The 20,226-nt window shown below is 45.8% G+C and overlaps 1 protein-coding gene across 2 annotated transcripts in view; it reads right to left on the minus strand.

The window, feature by feature from the left end:
• Positions 1 to 20,226, minus strand: part of PLD1 (phospholipase D1) — a 115,597-nt gene that overhangs the window by 73,068 nt on the left and 22,303 nt on the right. For both annotated transcript variants that reach the window (XM_083739272.1, XM_083739271.1), the window contains exon 2: positions 1,271 to 1,453. In XM_083739272.1, coding sequence (XP_083595398.1) covers positions 1,271 to 1,424 — 154 coding nt within the window. In that variant the 5' untranslated portion in view covers positions 1,425 to 1,453. The remainder of the gene's footprint in view (positions 1 to 1,270; positions 1,454 to 20,226) is intronic.

Here is a 20,226-nt window from a genome sequence, read left to right on the forward strand (position 1 = left end):
CTTCTTATAAAAGCACAGAGCAACGTGTTCTATTTTTCATGTGCAACAGCAGAAATTAGGATTGACTTACATGGCGATTCAGGCCATAATATTATTATATTTATTTACTGTATATCCCACCCTTTTTTCCCAGAAAAGAGGGCTCTCTAATTCACTCTGCTGAGTGGAGCTCTGAACTTGGGCCCCTAAGTCAAACACTGACAACATCACATGCATCTATAGGCCTCTCTGGACCCCAGCATTTTACAGAAGTAAATAAAATTATGCACAGAAAGCGGCTAGGGAAAGGTTTCTCTTCCTTTCTCATAATGCTAGAATTTGAAGCTGAATGTTAGAAGATTCCAGCAGAGAATCTGGCATAGCTCTTTGCTCCTTGCCATGATGAGCTGAACCAAAACTGGTTTGACTTTGACCTTTCGTAGAAGAAGCAGGTTTTCAGAGAGCCTTTAGAGCAAAGCAGCCTTTCATTTAAAAAGTGGATTGTTTTATAGCAGGTAACAGAAGGAAGAATGCTATGACAACTGGAGATAAGGCTGTTGGAGCACAGGAAATAAGGAAATACTAGCCAAGGTGGATGAGCAAGAAGCTTTGGGGAAGAGGCTTTGGCACAGTGGTGGAGAATTTGCTTCGTAAAAGTCCCAGGTTCAGTCCCTGGCATCTCTAGGTAGGACTGGGCAAGATTTGTGTCTGAAACCCTGGACAGCCACTGCTGGTCCATGTTGACAATACAGTCATACCTTGGATTACAGACGCTTCAGGTTGTGTTTTTTCAGATTATAGACCACTAAAACCCGGAAGTACTGGAACGGGTTACTTCCGGGTTTCGGCAGTCGCGCATGCGCAGAAGTGCTAAATCGCACTTTGCGCATGCGCAGAAGCGCCGAATCGCAACCCGTGTGTGCGCAGACGCGCTGCTGTGGGTTGCGAACGTGCATCCCACACGGATCATGTTCGCAACCCGAGAGTCCACTGTACTGAGCTAGATAGACGAATGGTCTGTCTTGGGATAAGGCAGATTCCTACATTCAAAAGCGACGCAGCTCCTTGAAGACTTCCCTTGTGACTGCGAAATCTCTCATTCAGCCTGTTTCCCTTCTGAGATTTTCCCAAGCACCACCCACAATTTGATTCCCCCTGCACTACTCTCATGAGGACTAGCAAATTGACCTTTTAAAAATAATAATAAAAAAGCGAACCCAGAGATTCCAAAGCAGTCCGATTCTGCAGCAGAAGAAGGCCCTTATTCTACATCTTTGCGCCACTGACTCACCAGGTGCTTTGGGGTCATTCAGCACGTCCGCATCCACCTCCTCCCCTTCAAAGTGGAGCTCCCTCGTGTCCAGGCTTTCGATGATGTTGGTCATGTCGTTGGCTATTTTCCTCAAGGCTGAGGTGTTCAATTTCCTTTCATTGCTGAGAGACATCTTAAAGGCTCACACTCACCCAGGGGGGGCTGTTTGAGAGAAGAAAACGAAGAATTTCCATTACTCTTATTACCTGAAATCTGCGGCAACGTCAAAGAGCCATCGGCTTGCCCTATTTCTGGGGGAGCTCGAAAGTATGGTTGTGATTCCCCCCCCCTGATCTTATTGTTTTATCTGACTAGAGATGGTCAGTCAGGTCATGTATCAATAATAATAATAATAATAATTTATTATTTGTACCCTGCCCATCTGGCTGGGTTTCCCTGGCCACTCTGGGCGGCTTCCAACAAAGATTAAAAATACATCAAAATGTCACACATTAAAAACTTCCCTGAAAAGGGCTGCCTTCAGATGTCTTCTAAATGTCAAGTAGTTGTTTATCTCTTTGACATCTGAGGGGAGGGCGTTCCACAGGGCGGGCACCACTACCGAGAAGGCCCTCTGCCTGGTTCCCTGTAGCTTTGCTTCTCACAGTGGGGAAACAGCCAGAAGGCCCTTGGAGCTGGACCTCAGTGTCCAGGCAGAACGATGGGGGTGGAGACGCTCCTTCAGGTATACTGGACCGAGGCCGTTTAGGGCTTGAAAGGTCAACACCAACACTTTGAATTGTGCTCAGAATCATACTGGGAGGTATGTGGTCTCAGCGGCCGCCCCCAGTCACCAATCTAGCTGCCACATTCTGGATTAGTTGCAGTTTCCAGGTCACCTTCAAAGGTAACCACATGCAGAGCGCATCGCAGTAGTCCAAGCAGGAGATAACTAGAGCATGCACCACTCTGGCGAGACAGTCCGTGGGCGGGTAGAGTCTCAGCCTGCGTACCCGATGGAGCTGGTAGACAGCTGCCCTGGATACAGAATTGACCTGCGCCTCCATGGACAGCTGTGAGTCCAAAATGACTCCCATGCTGCACACCTGGTCCTTCAGGGCACAGTTACCCTATTCAGGACCAGGGAGTCCTCCATACCCAACCAACCCCTGTTCCCCAAAAACAGTATTTCTGTCTTGTCAGGATTCAACCTCATACCAGTGACCAGTGGAGGAATGACCACTGGGAGGAGCACAGAGAGAAGAAATGCCATGGTGCATCTGCAGCAACAAAACTGGACACCTTCCTCTACCCCACCTGCAACAAAACATGTCTCTTCCGTACCAATCTCTGCAGCCACCGCAGGCAAAATAACTCTCCAACGGTTTGACTTCACCCCAAAGGCGTACACCTCCACTGTCCACCGAGAAAGGAAAGTGCCGACAATCAGTTTGTAAGCAGCTTTGAGGCGCGTTGCAATCAAGCGAGGTATAAATTTTATGGAGTAAATAAATAATAAACATGTGTAAAACGGGCTGTGAGCTCAGCGCGAGAAATGAAAATGAATTCCTGGCCTTGTGTGTGCCTTGAGGCAACCTGTTTCCATTCAAGGCAGAGACTGGAATCAGGAAAATGGGACCCCCCCACTCCAGAATATGCTGGTTGAAATGAGCTTATATTGATTACGGTACCTTAGCAAAACAACAACACACAACCCTCTCTGGCCCCCTCCCCAACCCAGCTCTCTGGAGCTATCTAAAATTTAAAGGCCTGTGGTTTGTATAAATATTTAAGAACAAAGCACTTCATCATTTATGAAGGGCACATTTCTGTATGACAAGGGATGCATCCCTTTAAAATATTCAAAAGTAGACACCACAATCCTTTCTCTACCACCCCCGCCAAGTATTTTAAAAGGTACAACTCCAATTGGACAGAAAATGTAAGAGCGCTTGAGTATATTGTACTTGGATGAAGGATTCAAACCACCAAGTGTGAAATAACACCAGGAAGCTAGGTTTATGTCTGGAGAAGGGTCTGGCTTCTAAGTGGTCATGCTTTACAAGGCTCAATGGAATATACTCTGGAAGTGTGTACTCGATTCTGACCAAACTATGCCTCCTGGTGTATCTTTTGCTTCAGGAGGCTTAGTTTGCTCAGAATTGGGTATATACTTCCAGGTAAGGTAAAGGTAAAGGTACCCCTGCCCGTACGGACCAGTCTTGACAGACTCTGGGGTTGTGCGCCCATCTCACTTAAGAGGCCGGGGGCCAGCGCTGTCCGGAGACACTTCCGGGTCACGTGGCCAGCGTGACATCGCTGCTCTGGCGAGCCAGAGCCGCACACGGAAACGCCGTTTACCTTCCCGCTGGTAAGCGGTCCCTATTTATCTACTTGCACCCGGAGGTGCTTTCGAACTGCTAGGTTGGCAGGCGCTGGGACCGAGCAGCGGGAGCGCACCCCGCCGCAGGGATTCGAACCGCCGACCTTTCGATCAGCAAGTCCTAGGCGCTGAGGCTTTAACCCACAGCGCCACCTGCGTCCCTATACTTCCAGAGTTAATGCTAAATGCATTACTTCCTCTATAGCTGTTAGAGGCCCATGAAAATAGGTGCCCCGGGCTTTTTAGACTCGCCTACCCATCTACGATCTGCAACCAAAGGGTTGCTAGATGTGAAATATATTGGCAGCTCTCCTACTCAAAGTCTAATTGTGAGCCTTCCTGGGCGTCCACAAAGGCTCATTTGGGCACACTCATTTCATCCAAAATGCCTTATTGCAAGCTCATTCTATGCATGTTCCAATAAAAGAGAGAGAAATGCACAGCTAATTATATGAATGAATCAGCCTGGCATTTGTAGGAAGCATCATTTTATGGGAGGGTTGGAATCACACACCTGGTACAGCCCATCAGAAATGGGAAGTGCAAATATCGTAAGATATTTAATATATATAAAAAGCATTGTTGTACAGGAAAATTCAAGGCAGATGGAAACAGCATGACACATGCTTGAATGAACTGGATGAGCCCCAGGAAGCAATATCCTCCTTTTGTACAACCAATCAGCAGTCTTTCACACCAAGTCATGTGCCTGAATTGCTTCACCCATTAAGCTTGAGGACAAAGCCCAAGAGATTCGTCTGACTTTCATATATGTGCTGGTCTTCTTGCAGGCAGCGTAATTGCAAAAGTAATAAAGCTCTTGACATTTCTCGAAACACCAGGGTTAAGTTTTTTTGCCCTGGAGCCAAATAACCAATAACAGCAGTATCCTTTATTGAAGCAACTTCAATTGCTTTTGAGTTTTCAAGTTGCGCCGGGCTTCATGCATCCTATAGGGCTGTAGAGACGAGCAAAAGTTGTTCTGCAGACACAGGGCCAGGAGTGGGGCAGCACAGGAAGGGCAGTGCTGCTGTCGTCTGGCTTCCCAACCCAAATGTGTGGGGCAGGGCGAGGCAAAAGGGAACTGAGCTTCATGGCTGAGTAGGGATTTGAACCCTGGTCTCCCAGATCCTAGTCCAGCACTCTAACCACAACACCACAGTGGCTTCCCTATGTCCCCATATTGCAATGCATCCCCTCAGGTTCTGCCTGTGGGGTCAAAATAATAACGTTGCCACATGTTGAAGGGCAGCAGAGCGGTGACCTCACTCGTCAAAAGCACTGCTGTCTCAGGAGTGACAAAACTGCATGGGAAGCAGGAAGAATCTGTTCCTCATTCCTTTAACTATCTCTGTGTCTTTTCTTCCACTTTTATTTACACTGCATTGTTCCTGCCTGGTGAGTATTATGCAATCTCAAAGGCACGTCAACATTATGCAGCCCAAAGCAGTTTTAAACTGATGAGTTTTCTTCAATGATGACTGACCAGAGGGGATTTTGGGTCGTTTGTGGGAACTGAATGCTTCCAGATCATTGGACAAGCCGCTAAACAGGGGCGTAAGGTTAATTAAAGGAAACAGGTTGTAAGCAAAGAACAGGGTAATTAGTTCATTACATGCATAGTTCTCATGTTTTTCATTTCCCAGGAAAAGAGTGAAGCAATTTGATCACAGCTTAAGCGGGAAGCCTTTGGGATTATGCATGGAACCACATGCTGACATTCACCGTTCCCAGCCTCAATATGTTGTCCGCCATTGGCTACATAATGATCAATTTTTGTACAGGAAACCGTCCATTTATGCATGCTGCATTTGCGTGTGACCACACACACATGCGGTGCTGGGAACCCAGAAGCAGGGGGGAAACTCAGGGCAGTCCTGCTGGCTTGCGAGGAGACCCTTCCCAGAGCCTGAAGAGCTGATATGCAAAGTAGCACAGCTGCAACAGCTGCTTCCCTATGCGTCACCTGTGCAAGGCCCATTATCCCTCTGCTTGTTCTGGAAGCTTCCGGTCAAGGGAGCCACTCTGTCCTTCCAGTTCGCATGAGACAGTGGGGTTCAGGGAAGTGGCTGCTACTGCTACTGCTGCGCTACCCCGCATGTCAGCTGCTGAAGGGAAGGCCTCAGCAAAGTCTCGCTTGCTGGCTCACAAGAGGGCCCCTGGCTCACAAGAGGGCCCTCCCCAGATCCCTAAGAGGCCATCCTCTTTGGGGTCTGGGGAGGGTCTCCTCGCCCTCTCCAGGGTGCTCCAAATATACAGTACACCATTTTGGTTACACACGCAGAGGTGCAGAACGTAACTCCCGCGTAAATTGGATGTTGCCTGCGCTTGTGGTTACCCAAGCCACAGCGCAAGCAAGCATAAGAAAACCTTTTTAGCTTCGTTCTCGCCTGCATGCGACGTTGCAGAGTGGACACATCTAGGGCTTTGCTCCCAACTTCCATGCGCTGGAACCAAAGGTGAGAATGGGACCCTATGTGCACACAACTGGTAGGGCTTCTACACATGAATCAGTGACGCTGGTTGAATCAGGATTCCTGATCACAGGTAAGGACAGCACTGGGCAGGTCCTTGCAGCCAGCGAAAGTATAAAGGCCCTTGCCAGAACCGCCAACCCTAACCTCTGAATGCCCATGCTCAGGTGTTTTTTGCATACATTTAACAGGAAAGGGAAGAGACACAATGCAACACATTCCTGAAGCATGTGGAATACCAATTCTGATTCAGGCCAATAATGCTTCAGACAGGAGACTCAGCCTTACCATGAGCTTACGTAACGGTGCTGCATTTTCCGGGGGTTGGGGGATAATAAGACGCAAAGCCATTTGAGATGTGCCTAGCTGAAGCAACCTACATTTTAATGTCTGTTGCTGTCAGGATGATCCTCAAAAACCAACAAGCATCCGTTTATCTCCCTAAGCTCTTCTATTAATTGTTTATTTAAAAAACAAACAAACTGGCAAAGAGAAAGACGGTGCATAATACACCTTCGCCAATTAACCCAAGGTGTGTTTTGTATCACAGTGGAGCAAATATCACCCCTTTGTGGCCTGCTTCGTGTACACCTGTGCTCACACAGACCTGTCCCACCAGATTGTTAGGTTGGCTGGGGAAGACCTCTGCAGTCAGCCCTAGCCAGATGGCTACAGGACTCACACACGTACTATAACCATGTGGGAGAGCACCACAGGGGATGCCTATCTAACAAAGCATGTTTTGTGTTTGTGTTTGGGGCAGAGCAGGGAGCCTGCTGCACAGAATGCTATGTGGGAGGAAGCAGTTGAAAGGAGCATGGGCTAGCAGTTGGGGGGCAGAGGGATTATTGTAAACTGGAAGGTGGAGAAGGGAGAGAGTAGAGGGAACTGGATGGGTGGGAATGGGTTTTAAGACAATCATTTTATTTGTATGCCACCTTTCCAAAGTTAAAACCATGCTCAAATTCCATAACTACAAATATAACAAAAGTAGTAATAAACATCAAAAAGTACACAAGCAAACTGAACAGTTTCCACTAACTTCCATCAGCGCCTGCCTCCTTGGGTTTAGGAGGTTCTAATCACATTCATCGCACGCTTAATTTCTCCGCAAATAAACCGCGTTGTTAATCCTGGGCGATACTTATTTTTACTGATTTCATAAAATTTATATTCCACTTGATTGTAGAATCCCTCACTTAAAGGGTCTGAATACCTGCCCCAATCCCTAGAAAGGCCCAAGCCTGTGTTGTTCGCACAGTGAGACCACAACAACTATCCTATGCAGTTGTGGGTAGCATCTTTCATGTAAAAAATGTTGTACTAGCTCCTAGAGAGACATGACCCTCTTCAACTTACAGTTAGCCAACCCCTGCAGCCATGGCTCCCAACCAGTGTGACTACTCTTTACACTTTGCACCAGATCCTTGGCACCTCTTGGAACTGAGCCGAAATTCACCTTCCCTCCAGTCATCTCCATGACTAACCGCTCTTCCACACAGGAACGTACTGCATATAGAAATCTCTCTCCTTTTGGCACAGCGCTGACCCTGTCAATGGGAGGTGAGTCAGTTGCTCAGTATTTGGCTTCCTCTTCCTATGAACCGTGAGCATCAGGGACTGGGAGAAGCAAGGCGGTTTTAGAGGAAAAACCTAAAAAGCTTCTCTCTGTACATCAGCAACCCTCACTGAGCAAATACACCAAGGGACTTCTTGGGTTTTGGCATCTATTTTCGAGAACGCTTGCAAACTGGCAACAAGGATAAAACATATCCTTGTCCAGAGGAGGGCAACCAAAATGGTCAAAGGCCTGGAAACGATGCCTTATGAGGAACGGCTAAGGGAGCTGGGCATGTTTAGCCTGGAGAAGAGGAGGTTAAGGGCTGATATGATAGCCATGTTCAAATATATAAAAGGATGTCACATAGAGGAGGGAGAAAGGTTGTTTTCTGCTGCTCCAGAGAAGCGGACACGGAGCAATGGATCCAAACTACAAGAAAGAAGATTCCACCTAAACATTAGGAAGAACTTCCTGACAGTAAGAGCTGTTCGACAGTGGAATTTGCTGCCAAGGAGTGTGGTGGAGTCTCCTTCTTTGGAGGTCTTTAAGCAGAGGCTTGACAACCATATGTCAGGAGTGCTCTGATGGTGTTTCCTGCTTGGCAGGGGGTTGGACTCGATGGCCCTTGTGGTCTCTTCCAACTCTATGATTCTATGATTCTATATCTTTCATGAGCTATCCCAAACCGTTGAGAAGGAGGGAAACTAAAAACTAACAAAAATGGCCAATGTGCCACCAACTGCCTACAATCTTAGAGGGCCACCAACTTGGGTGGCTTTTCACAGAATCAATATGATTGTAGATTTGGAAGGGGCTCTGAGAGTCATTTAGTCCAACCCCTTTGCATTGCAGCAATCTCAGCTAAAGCATCCATGACAGATGGCCATCCAGCCTCTACTTAAAAACCTCCAAGAAAGGAGAGCCCACAACCCGCCGAGGGAGACTGTTCCACTGTCGAATGACTCTTACAGTCAGAAAGTTCTTCCTGATGTTTAGTCGGAATATCCTTTCTCATAACTTGAAGCCATTGGTTCGATTCCTACCCTCCAGGGCAGGAGAAAACAAGCTTGCGCCTTCTTCCATGTGACAGCCCTTGAGATATCTGAAGATGGCTGCCATATCTCCTCTCAGTCTCCTCTTTTCCAGGCTAAACATACCCAGCTCCTTCAACCGTTCCTCATAAGGCTTGGCTTCCAGACCCTGGATCATCTTGGTCGCCCTACTCTGCACACATTCCAGCTTTTATTCTACTCTTTACAGGAAGGGCAGGATAAAAATGTGCCATTAATATAGTCTCTAGTGCAGACTGTAAGAGGAGCTACTCAGGGCAGCAAGCCAGTGAGGATTACCGTATTTTTCGCTCCATAAGATGCACCTGACAGAAGACGCACCTAGTTTTTAGAGGAAAACAAAAATATATATATTCTGAACAAAACAGTGGATACATGATTTTTGTGGTTCATGCTGTGGCCACAGACATGATACTGTATGTGATTTGACGGTGAGTTTGGGCTAGCCCAGTGCAAAAATCCTGAGGATCCATGTAGATCCGTGCTTTGTAACCACGTTTTTGCACCATTGCAGCCCCACGAAACAGTGGGTGCATGATTCTTTGGGTGCAGACTGTAGCCATGGACATGCTATGTGATCTGATGGTGAATTTGGGGTGACCCAATGCAAAAATCCTGAGGACCCATGTGCTTTTACCTCCCCCCTCCCAGGCAGCCTCCTTTATCTCTAGAATCCTTTATCTCCCCTCCCGATTGCTTGCCGATCAGCTGCTCAGAGGCTTTGTTTCAACACCTCCTTCCCTCTTTCTTAAAAAAAAAAAAAAAGAGCACAACCTGCTTTTTGCCCCTGGGCAATTCGGCTCCAGGGACTACGCATTCGCTCCATAAGACACACAGACATTTCCCCCTACTTTTTAGGAGGAAAAAGGTGCATCTTATGGGGCAAAAAATACGGTAGTTAAATTCGTGGAGGGAAGGCTATGAATGGCTACTGGCCACAATGGCTATATTCTGCCTCCATTGTTGGTGCTGCTTACTAGGGATCACATGCTGGGAAAGGACTATTGTGCTCATGTCTGGCTTGTGGGATTCCCATGGGCTTCTGGTTGGCTACTGCGAGAAGAGCCTATGGCCTGAATCTGGCAGTCAGGCTCTTCGTATGTCCTTACACTTCTTGCAATCGTCAGCTCTCATAAACATTTATTACCCATCACTGCTTCCTTAACATGGATTCTCCTAGGCATGCTTTAAAGAATTCTGCTGGTACCTATTCTGAAGGAACAAGATTGTTGGCAAATTTCCACGATAGTGGGCAGCAAATATTCTAAATGGTTTAGGGGAACATATTCATCCATAGCTCTCCCACAGATGGGGACACTTAGAAACAAATTAAGTGACGACTCTTTATTTTCGCAGTAGGTACAGGCTGTTACTCTCTTTGATGAAACAATGGTCATTGACTTCAAACAGGGAAAGCCCATAAAATGAGCCCTAGCTCTCATCCCAAGGATAACGGAGCGCAGGCAAGGTGGTGTGATGCACAAGAATTGGAGATGTAGACCTGGGTTCAAATGCCTAGCACTTGACCATGAAACTCACTGAGCAGCCTTAGGCAAGTTTCAGGTTGGAATGCTATGCAGGCATATGGAAGTAAGTCCCGTTGAACAAAATGAGATGGCACCTTATTTGTAACAACAACAACAACGGCAGCAACAGCAGCAACAAAGAATTACAAACTGGACATGTTGATATTTTTTTTAAAAGGCAGTTAGGAGCTTGGGTGATATTACATATTTCCCCCTAACAGACTAGGTAAAGGTAAAGGACCCCTGGACGGTTAAGTCCAGTCAAAGGCGACTCTGGGATCGCGGCGCTCAATTCACTTTCGGGCTGAGGGAGCCGGTGTTTGTCCACAGACAGCTTTCCGGGTCATGTGGCCAGCATGACTAAACTGCTTCTGGCGCAATGGAACGCCATAACGGCAACCAGAGCGCAAGGGAATGCCGTTTACCTTCCCGCTGGAGTGGTACCTATTTATCTACTTGCACTTTGACATGCTTTCGAACTGCTAGGTTGGCAGGAGCTGGGACAGAGCAACAGGAGCTCACCCCATTGTGAGGATTTGAACCACCAACCTTCTGATCAGCAAGCCCAAGAGGCTCACTCAGTTGGTTTAGCTGAGCTTAAAATTTGGGCATCTTAAATCACCCTATTAGCTGTAGTATTTTGCAAAGGAGAGTCATGGAAACGGCACTTCCTGAAACACAGTGATGAGTAGGCATTGCTCTCTGCCTCTGAAAACAGGTGTTTGCAGCAAAGAGTTAATAACTTACTAATTAATGTACAAAGCAAGCTCATCTGACAAGTGAGGCCTGGCTGTGCCAGGCACAAGGTGGAACGCCGGCACTACCAAGATAACTCTTATTTTCTTTCTCTCCCACTGTGCCCTCATCCTTGACATCGCCTTAAGATAATTTATTGGCTGGTTAGGGCCATTAAGTCTTGTCGGGCAAGATTAAATAGCACTTGCGGTAAAGAATTTACAAAATCATGGTTTTATTAACTTTGACTATGCAAACGGCACCCATGTGCAAAGGGTCTCCCATTTGTGGAAGGATTGTTCTTTAAAACCAAGAAGCAGGAAGACTGAAGTAGGATGCTGCAACAAAATATTGCAGTGTTACAGCCAACTATCTCTCCCAGGAGACTGGATTCCATTATCCTTCCCCCGCCTTTCCAGTTCCCATCTTCAGCTGAAAAAGTGTTCTCAAACCCTGCTCTAGGGCTATACAACAAAAACAAACTTTTGACCAATGCAGAAAATTGTGGCTTTCAACACAAAGCATGTTTTCCCCCCTCACAAACATATACCCTTCACCCTACTTTGGATATCATTTATCCTCGCAAAGATCTCTGGTGAATTCAAAAGCTTGCTTGCTATTTTGAGATATTTTGGTTGGTTATAAAAAAATGGATTTGGGGATTTTCCAAAATAAGGCTGGCCGTTCAACTCTTAGGCATGCATGGGAATGTAATCTATTTCCCTCTTCAGCTCGCCTACTGGGTTTCTCTCTGAGAAAGGCCTGTTTATCTGGCATGCGAGAACTGGCAAACAGTGTCCCGGGGCAGAGGACATCATCATCATCAACATCCCTGCTGGGAAATAAATGGCAGCACTTAGCCCCTGCCCACCCCTCCAGAGCAGAGTGAGGAAGAAAGAGAAATGTTGAGAAAGAAAGGTATAAAGATTTTAGAGCACAGGTTTGCGGTGATCTGGATTTTAAAGACACTTGTGACCGTAATAAATAAGTGTGCACTTTGTACCCATGTTAATTGCCACACTTGGTACTTGCTTGGCAATACGTCCCTACAAAAACATGTTTTGAGTAGCAACTAACCTCGGGGCAACGGCATAATTTATAGGAGGAAGGAAAGAGGCACGTGTTGGTTTTGCATCCATTTGCAAAACCACAACTTCAGGCATTTGTTAATATACCAACATTACTAACACCCACACACCCCAAAAAGACCCCATTTAACTCCTGACACTAAGCCACTAGCTGATAATCTCAACTACCCATCTCAACTATGGCACCATTCTTTTGCTCACAGACAGCTAGAGGAGAGAGTTCGTGAACTGAGGGCATCACTTTGCCAACTGAACAGTATTTTCACCATCCGAGTCATAAAACAGGCCACATTCCAGCAATGCAGGAAGTCAGAGGTTTTGGAACACACTGATTCGCACAAACACACACACACTTTGCCCTTCCACCAAGCAAAAAGCAATATCACAATTAAGAAGACACATTCCAGGCAGGCAGGCGCAAAGAGGGATATGGCCTGAGGAGAGGCCTCCTGAGGGCCAGATATGAAAGCTCAGAGGGCCACATTGGGCCTCCGGTCCTAGGCTCCCAAGCCTGATGAGAGGTGTCTTTTGTTTTATTGTGTAATAGTATGTGAATTCCTCCCTTTGCATTTCAGGCTTGCCAATCCATAACAGCCTAACATTTCTGTAAGAGCCGTTAATGCGGCTACAATGTTGATGCAGGTTATTTTAGGTGCCTGGCCAAACACATTACAATCTCTTTCAGGATAAAATCCGGACTTTTATAGCACTGTTCTGCCTCCCCTGCCCCACATCAGTGACTCTTAACTGCTTAGCCCATAGTCCCTGCGTTCCCCACTCCGAGCCCAGTTCCCACAACCCTTTGCAACCAGTGACCCTTTTGGCGAAGTTTCTTTGGAAATATCCTACAGTTCCTACTATTGACTAAATGCTGCTATGGGAACAGCACCGGACAGGACCCGGCATGAAACAAGGCTGCTTGTTCTGCCCTGACGAGGCTAGATTTGTGATTTTTTCAGGACCTTGAACAATAATGGAACCCTGTGCTCTTTTCCTCTAATTCAGTTGCAAGAAAGGCTTGTGGCCTAGTTCTTGGTAGCGATTCAGACTGCAGAAGGCGGCTTGTGTATTAAATGCAACACACACACAGCCAATATAGACATTCTCCACAAAGAGAAAGCAAGCATTTCAGAGAGAATGATTCTAACTCAGCCTCCTTCCTGACATGCTAGATTTCCATGAGCAGGGTTGTTTTTTCTGGGGAGGGCATTCCATCATGCGGCGCAACACATACAACCATCTGCTCTGCTGGAAAACATGGCGGGGAGTGCTCTTGTGCTTGAGTCCTGCTTGTGGGTTTCCTAGCCTGACCATTGGTCCATCTAGGCTGGTAATTGCTTCTCCAGTGTCTTGGGCATGGTTCTTTCAATCGCTGGGGAGATGCCGGGGACTGAACACGCAAACCATGATCTCTACCATAGGGAGAGGGTGCTGGCTTAGACTTCTCCCTGGCCTGCTAGGTTTCTATATTCAGGGAGTGGTATGGAGCAGAGGGGACAATCACAATCTCACGCAAAGCAAATTGCAGGCAGTTAACTTACATACCGTATTGGCCCGCATATAAGTCGCACCTTTAAAATTGAAGCGGGGGGGGGGGGAGAAAAAATACCCGAATATAAGCCACTCCAAACCTGGCTGCTCCTGGCTGCGTACGGGGGGGGGGGGCAGCACTGTGTTGCCGACAGCCTTTCCCTTTCCTCGCTCTCTCCCTTCCCGGCCTTGGGGGGGGGGAGGATGGGGAACTAAGCATGGGGCAGGCACAACTGCTCCGCGCTCCTGGTGCATAACGTAAAGTTGCAAATATAAGCCGCACATTAACTTTTCATGTCAGAATTTGGGGGGAAAGTGAGGCTTATATTCAGACCAATACGGTAATTTGCTGTCACGAGAGTTGTGGTGATGGTAAGGTAAAGGGACCCCTGACCATTAGGTCCAGTCGCGGATGACTCTGGGGTTGTGGCGCTCATCTCGCTTTATTGGCCAAGGGAGCCAGTGTACAGCTTCCGGGTCATGTGGCCAGCATGACTAAGCTGCTTCTGGCAAACCAGAGCAGTGCACGGAAGCGCTGTTTACCTTCCCACCGGAGCAGTACCTATTTATCTACTTGCACTTTGATGTGCTTTCGAATTGCTAGGTTGGCAGGAGCAGGGACCGAGCAACAGGCGCTCACCCCGTCGCGGGGATTCGAACTGCCGACCTTCTGATCGGCAAGTCCTAGGCTCTGTGGTTTAACCTACAGCGCCACCCCCATCCCTCGTGGTGATGGTAAATGGTGTCAAAAAGGGATTGGGCCAATTACAGACTCGAAACAACCATGCTCTTGCCCCACTCAGTGTGATCTCCAAAATATCAGTCTTATGCATTTGTGGAGCAACAGAGCAGCTGCTTGGCCTCCGAGGTTCAATCCTCAGGCATCTCTAGGTAAGGCTGGGAATGTACTCAGTCTGGAACCCTGGAGAGCTGCTGCCAGTCCGTGTAGGCAATGCTGAGCTGAGGTGACTCAGTATGAAGAAGCTTCCCACATTTCAACATTGCTCCTGCAATAACTGTCTAAACGACTCCTCAACGGCAAAACCTAACCCATCAACGAATACTAAAGTTTCCAATATGATATTGGATGCAAGATAAAGGAATCCAGAAGGTTGCAATGATGCCATATAGCCTTTTTTTCTTAAGCATGCAGAATTTAATGCAAGAGTTGTCAACACAGGTGCCCAGGTGTCCCGAGGGGCCTTCACTGGGGCGCACAGCGGCCCACCCCCTGCCCTCCTCTGAATTTAGCCTTAAAAGCAGCATTTTATTTTAGGCAACATAACTGGTTGTGGCGGCTGCTCTGCTGACGTGTGTGTGTGTGTGTTACTATCAACACTTTCTCTTGTTTGCAAAGGTGCCCACCAGGTTGGCAACCCCCAATTTAATGGAAAGAAGGGCTTCATTGCTAGCATACTCGGGATTGAAGCAATTAGAATGAACGGCCTTGGAGCTAAATCAATTTAAAATTCCTGTCTCCCTTTTGCCCGGAAGGGAAACGGACTGTCAGACTATGAGTCAGCGAGTCTGCTTAATGGGATAACTTTGGCAACGGTTAGGAAATAGAGCCTGGTTGTTTCCTCCCCGCCTGCCCCCATCAGAATCAGAATGTTATTAAACACTTCAGACATTGTGCATAGCACACTTCACTGTTTAGGCTCTCCTTTGGCAAAGGAGAGCAAATGATTTAAATATATTAGGTATTTGCAATATTAAACAAACAGCTACTGGGTGTCGATGCAGCAGCACTCACAAGCAGACCTAAAGCATAACACATGCTGCCTTTACTCGAAGAATCCCATCTTGTTCTGTGCAGATTCCTTTGCTCGCAGCCTTGTGCTGTTTAATTTTTGCTTGGATGGAATCTTTCTTTCTTTCTTTCTTTCTTTCTTTCTTTCTTTCTTTCTTTCTTTTGAAGGATGTCTGTTCTTTCCCCCCACCCCCCAATAATGTTTAGGGACGCAGGTGGCGCTGTGCGTTAAACCACAGAGCCTAGGACTTGCCGATAGGAAGGTCGGCAGTTCGAATCCTCTCAACGGGGTGAACTCCCATTACTCAGTCCCTGCTCCTGCCAACCTAGCAGTTCGAAAGCACGTCAAAGTGCAAGTAGATAAATAGGTACTGCTCCGGCGGGAAAGTAAACAGCGTTTCCGTGCACTGCTCTGGTTCACCAGTAGCGGCTTAGTCATGCTGGCCACATGACCCGGAAGCTGTACACCGGCTCCCTCAGCCAGTAAAGCGAGATGAGGGCCACAACCTCAGAGTCGGCCATGACTGGACCTAATGGTCAGGGGTCCCTTTACCTTTACAATAATGTTTATTAAAGTTTGAAGAAAAAATTACAAAGGATAAATATCTAATATCTTCTTATCAACGATAAACTAATCTAAATAAAAACACAAACCAGAAGTGGGGGGGGGGGGAGAGAAAGAAAGAAAGAAGAAAAGAAAGAAAAATGAGTGAGAGAGGAAAGGAGTAAAAAGAAAAAAAAAATCCAATTTTTTGTCAGTCAGCTCTCGCTCTCACTCTCTCTATCTATATATAATTATCCACCCCAAGATAACACCCAACAATTCCATTTCCCATAAACCAATAATTTCTTCAATCCTCAAACCCAGATATCGTAAATTCATATTCCCCACTCCCACACACAAAGTCTATATGGGGTTTCCAATATTGAGCAGCTTGGATGCGATCCTGACCAACATCACCTTCCTCATTCCTGAAGCTCTTTGAGACCTTGAGTCGGTTACTGCCTTTCAGCCTAAAGTACCTCACAGGGTTGTTGTGAGATGAAATGGGGCGAAGAGTCCTTGGAGGAAGGTGGGGAGGAAGATGGACATAATGAGAGACCTGGTGGACCAGGCCAGTGGCCCCATCTAGTCTCACATCTTTTTCTCCCAGTGGCTAAGCAAATGCCTACAGGAAGCCCCAAAGGAGGACGTGAGCCCAAGAGCACTCTGCCCATGGCTGACCCCCAGCAACCAGCATTCTGAAACCTATTGTCTCAGGGAGTGGAGGTACAGAATAAATATCATAATATTCTCAATGGTGCTGACCCATTCCTAAAGTGATTCCTAGGGAGACATTAAAGGTGGAGCAAAGTTTTGGTGGACTTGTAAAAGGGTAAAATTTGTACAGTGGTACCTCGGTATAAGAACTGAATTCATTCTGGAGGTCCGTTCTTAACCTGAAACTGTTCTTAACCTGAGGTACCACTTTAGCTAATAGGGCCTCCCACTGCCGCTGCGCTGATGCTGTGCGATTTCTGTTCTCACACTAAAGCAAAGTTCTTAACCCGAGGTACTATTTCAGGTACTATTTCTGAGTTAGTGGAGTCTGTAACCTGAAGCGTCTGTAACCTAAGGTACCACTGTATTGGGAAATGATCCACAATGAATTGGAAAAAAGGGTTTAATAGTACTTTCCAAAAAAAAACCAGAGTCCTTTCTGTTGGGGATAATTCAGACTGAAACTCCCAGGTGTCAAAAAGAGTTATTTATGTATGCTACTACTGTGACCCGTGTTTTGTTAGCCCCAAAATGGAAAACGAGCAAAGCCCCAACGAAAGCAGAATGGCGACTTAAACTGATGGAATATGCACGAGTCACAGACTTAACATATAGAAAAAGAGAAAGAAGAACATACGTTTAAAGAAGATTGGAAAACTTTTATTGAATATATGGGAAATAATTGTATGCAGCTGAAAATGCTGGCAACATTAAGATAAATTCAACAGTGTAATCAAGTTTTGATGGATGCAATAATGGAATACTGAATGGTATAGTTTTTTTAAAAAAATATGCAGGGATTCATGATATGTAACATGAACCATGGAAAGGGAAGTCATTGATATCTTAAGTATGTAAAATGAGTATTTTAAATTGTAAAACAGTAAATTTAATAAAAATTATATATATATAAAAGTGGAGCAAAGTTCTTCCCAAACGAGCCTGGGATTATCGACTAAGTAAACAAGCTCCTTGCTACTTGTTCTTAATCATAGAATCGTAGAGTTGGAAGGGACTCCAAAGGTCATCTAGTCCAACCCCCTGCAATGCAGGAATCTCAGCTAAAGATCCATGATAAACAGCCATCCAACCTCTGCTTAAAAACCTCCAAGCAGAAACTTCAAAAGAGGCAGAGGAAATGTCCGCGTTTCTTTATGCTTTTGATGTAGTCGAACAAAACTGTATTAAAAACAAGATTCTTTCTAGCAGCTTGGGTCAATCTCTTGTCTAAACAGAACTTTTCACTTTCCTAATTACAAGCTACCACTTCTATGTAATTATACGCCATGTAGCATCTTCGTTTTGGCAGCCCCTGACTCATCTGGAAACAGCTGCTCAGGGATGCCGTCAATTTTCCCTCTAACAAATTCTTCCAGGCTTTTCTCCCCAAGCTTTTCCCCATACAAACAGCTAAGAATACTTATCAGCTGCTGCTGCTGCTCCTCTCCTCCTCCCTCACCTATATCTGTTAATGGTTAATATGTGAGCACTAGAGGACAGCGTACATACTTGGGCGGGAATGAAAACCCTGCATTTTCCTCTTCTCAATCCACCTGTGATTAAGAACAGGCAAATCTGTCAGTTTCTGGTTTATTCCAGTCTCACCTTGTTCCAATCTTTAGTTCTACATCTCCACACCAGTTTCTGATTTTAAGCCCTCATGAAAATTCATCAGCATTTTACGGTGAAATTTTCCAAATATAAATACACAGTTTTACTAACTTAGTTGGTCTTTAAGGTGCTACTGGAAGGAATTTTTTTTGTTTTGACTATGGCAGACCAACACGGCTACCTATCTGTAACAGTTTTACCTAATATGTACATTTTTTGCAAAGCAATATCCCCCTTCATAATGCAAATGTGTGCATTATTTTCTCTGCTAATATTCATTTATAAGCACATTTTACCCTAGTATATGCATTTTTGTACACATTGCTTGGCTGGGTAACTGCATTGCACAATTCAGAGAAATGTTAATTTCAAATGTGAATTTTTCAGTCTGTGTATTGTTTCAGAAACTGGATTAAGTGTGAACTGAACTGAATCCACCACTCCCCATTCTCACCTCTAGCCCATCTCCACACACCTAGATACAGCCTTACCTTTGCAAGGAGTTTGTTTGCCAAGCAAATAATAAAGCATAATTGTGCCTTATACATTTTATAGACGCACAAATGGAAGCATTTGCAGGAGAGATGTTTTATGTACACAAAGCAGTGAGATGTTTCAGGAGTTCCAGCAAGAGCCTTAAGCAAGTGTGCAAGCCATGGTTTTGCTAACTATTGAAAAGCATATTTTGGTTAATTAAGGAAATCTCACAAGTTCATTGGGGCTCAGTTTCTGGTATGCTTAACAATTACAGTCAAACCTCGGTTGTCAAACATAAACCATTCTGAAACATCCGACAACCGAGGCATGGCTTCCGATTGGTTGCAAGAGCTTCTTGCACTCAATTGGAAACTGCGTTGGACGTTCGAGTTCCGGAAAACGTTCGAAAACCGGAGCATTTACTTCCATGTCTTTGGCGTTCGGGAGCCGAAAAGTTCAGAAACTGAGCCATTTGAGAACCAAGGTTGGACTATATAGCCTAAGAGCACGATTTTGAGTATGTGCTTACTCAGAAGTAAGTGAGTTCACCCAGATAAACATGCCCAGAAATGCAGCTAACTCCCACTGATTCTAGTGAAGTAGGATGGCTTGTAATAAGGAACATTTCTGCAAGGTAACCAATTTCTGGTCCCAGGTTAACAACTACTAGGAACAGATAACCCTGGAGTCTCTGCAGTTTAAACAAGAGCAATAACGAATGGATAAGGAAGAATGACTGGGCTACACGCATTAGTTTTGCTCATTAGCTTAATGAAAAGGTCCCAGGCAGCTATGTTTAATTCAGTTTCATTTCCAATCCAAGCTTTCCTTGGCTATCAAAAATACTTGCAAAATGAAAAACCTTTTAAAATCATTGCATGCTTTTAATTATCTTAAACGCTCATAAGGCAGGTGGCCAAGGCCCTGCGTGAAAGTTCTTGTGCATCAGGCAGAAAGCTATTCTGGGATTTATACATGTGGGGTAGGCAGATAAAATAACCACCTGCCAAGTCATATTCCTGCATTAAATTTCAAGTACTACAAGACAGCACGGGATTCTGCTGGCGCTCTGCTCAGACTGCATTCGCCAGGCTTAGGCAGAGCTGAAGAAGCCAGACATCAAATGCTCCGCGTTAATAACAGCCCTGCTAAGTTAGATACTCGCATTTTAGTGAGCCTCTTTAAGTCATGGAGTGGGGAAGACCTTTCAGATCCACAAAGATCAAATTAACGGTGATGGTCCAGAAATCCTTGTTGGCAGGGGGCAAGGGATTCACTTGGCTGACTGGAGTCAAGCTAGTACATAGATCATACTCTATAGCCTGCAGTCCAAGGCTGCATGATTTTTTTTAAAATAAAAAAACCCGCACTTGCGTTTCTAAGAAAAGCTGAATTCTGCACCATGGTAATGTTAAGCAAATTTTGCATACTTCCCTCACTTTGCATACCATATTATGCCAGGCATATTACAGTGGTACCTTGGTTTACAACCCAAATGCGTTCCGGTGATATTTTGTGGGTGCCCTCTG

The sequence above is a fragment of the Podarcis gaigeae genome (genome assembly GCF_964106915.1).
Source record: "Podarcis gaigeae genome assembly, chromosome: 5".
In the NCBI taxonomy this organism is placed as follows: domain Eukaryota; kingdom Metazoa; phylum Chordata; class Lepidosauria; order Squamata; family Lacertidae; genus Podarcis; species Podarcis gaigeae.